Source organism: Coffea arabica, chromosome 11e (genome assembly GCF_036785885.1).
Source record: "Coffea arabica cultivar ET-39 chromosome 11e, Coffea Arabica ET-39 HiFi, whole genome shotgun sequence".
NCBI lineage: Eukaryota > Viridiplantae > Streptophyta > Magnoliopsida > Gentianales > Rubiaceae > Coffea > Coffea arabica.
In genome coordinates this window covers 58,086,874-58,088,326 of record NC_092331.1, presented here as the reverse complement: position 1 = coordinate 58,088,326, position 1,453 = coordinate 58,086,874, and the positions used below count along the sequence as shown (strand labels likewise).

Here is a 1,453-nt window from a genome sequence, read left to right as displayed (position 1 = left end):
AGAGAAAATGATCGATCAATGTTGCTTCACATAGGCCGACTTCTACAACAGTACGTGGTTGATATGTATGTCAAAATTGAGTCCACAAGACTTGATTTTCATCGAAACACTGACAAACGAAACCAGATGCACACAGAATTATACCAAGGCATAGTTGACAGCATCTCTCAAGGAGAAGCTTCATCTTCAAATATTGGAAAAAGAATTTTATTGCCACGATCATTTATTGGAGGACCACGTGATATGAAACGTAGATATATGGATTCAATGGCTTTGGTGCAGCGATATGGCAAGCCAGATATTTTTGACAATGACATGCAATCAGAATTGGCCAGAGATTAAGAATGAGTTACTACAAACTGATCAAGTTGAGAATCATCCAGATCTGATCTCACGAGTCTTTAGAGCCAAATTAGAAATGTTGAAAAAGGAGCTATTGAAGAGGCATATTTTTGGAAAGGTTGCAGCATATACGTATATTATTGAATTTCAAAAACGAGGCCTTCCACACGCTCATTTTCTTATCATTCTTAAACAAGGAAGCAAGATGTACTCCCCTCAAGCATATGATCGAATTGTGTGTGCTGAACTTCCTGATTCTCATCATCAGCCATACTTACATAGTCTTGTTGTGAAGCATATGATGCATGGACCATGTGGGGCAATGAATCCAAAATGTCCATGTATGAGAAAAAATATAGGTTGTAAGGACAAGTATCCGAAAGAATTCAATGAATCCACACGTCACAGTAGCAACTCATATCCTATATACAAACGTGCCGATGACAAGAAAACAGTCAAAGTTCGTGCTCATCATCTGGATAACAGGTGGGTAGTCCCCTATAATCCTTATCTATTATCAAAGTTTAACTGTCATCTTAATGTAGAAGTTTGCTCAACTGTTCGAGCTGTCAAGTATATTTACAAATATATATATAAAGGTCATGACAAAATCTTGTATCAGCTCAATAAAACTCAGGTCGACCACTCATTTGATGAAATTAAAAGCTTTGTAGCTGCTAGATGGATATCTGCTCCTGAAGCTATGTGGCGCATATTTGCATTTGATCTGAATGAAATACATCCATCAGTGACTTTGCTCCAAGTACATCTTGAAAATAAACACCCTTTAGCATTTCCTGAAAATAGACCGCTTGAAAGTCTATTGCAAAATCCTACTTCTTCAACAACAATGTTAACCGAATTTTTTGCAATGAACAGGCAGGATGATCATGCAAAGTCTTAAACTGTTTGTATGCAGAATTTCCAGAACATTTCGTTTGGAACAGGACAACGAAGCAATGGGATCACCGAAAAAACAAACAAGTTATTGGCAGGTTAGCTCCTGCTCACCCATCTAAAGGAGAACGCTATTATTTACGCATGTTATTAATGCATGTCCGGAAACCAACCTCTTTCCATGCATTGAAAACAATCGATGGGATTACATATG

General features: G+C 37.6%; 1 protein-coding gene across 1 annotated transcript; it reads left to right on the top strand.

Moving 5' to 3' along the window:
• The first annotated feature begins 418 nt into the window (after positions 1-418).
• On the top strand, positions 419-1,246 carry LOC113718611 (uncharacterized). Its single transcript, XM_027243503.1, has one exon. The coding sequence runs from the start codon at positions 419-421 to the stop codon at positions 1,244-1,246; it is 828 nt and encodes a 275-aa protein (XP_027099304.1).
• The last annotated feature ends 207 nt before the right edge of the window (positions 1,247-1,453 follow it).

Bases quoted from the DNA above. Each gene is read 5' to 3' on its own strand.
- LOC113718611 (XM_027243503.1), top strand. From the start codon at position 419: ATGTTGAAAAAGGAGCTATTGAAGAGGCATATTTTTGGAAAGGTTGCA.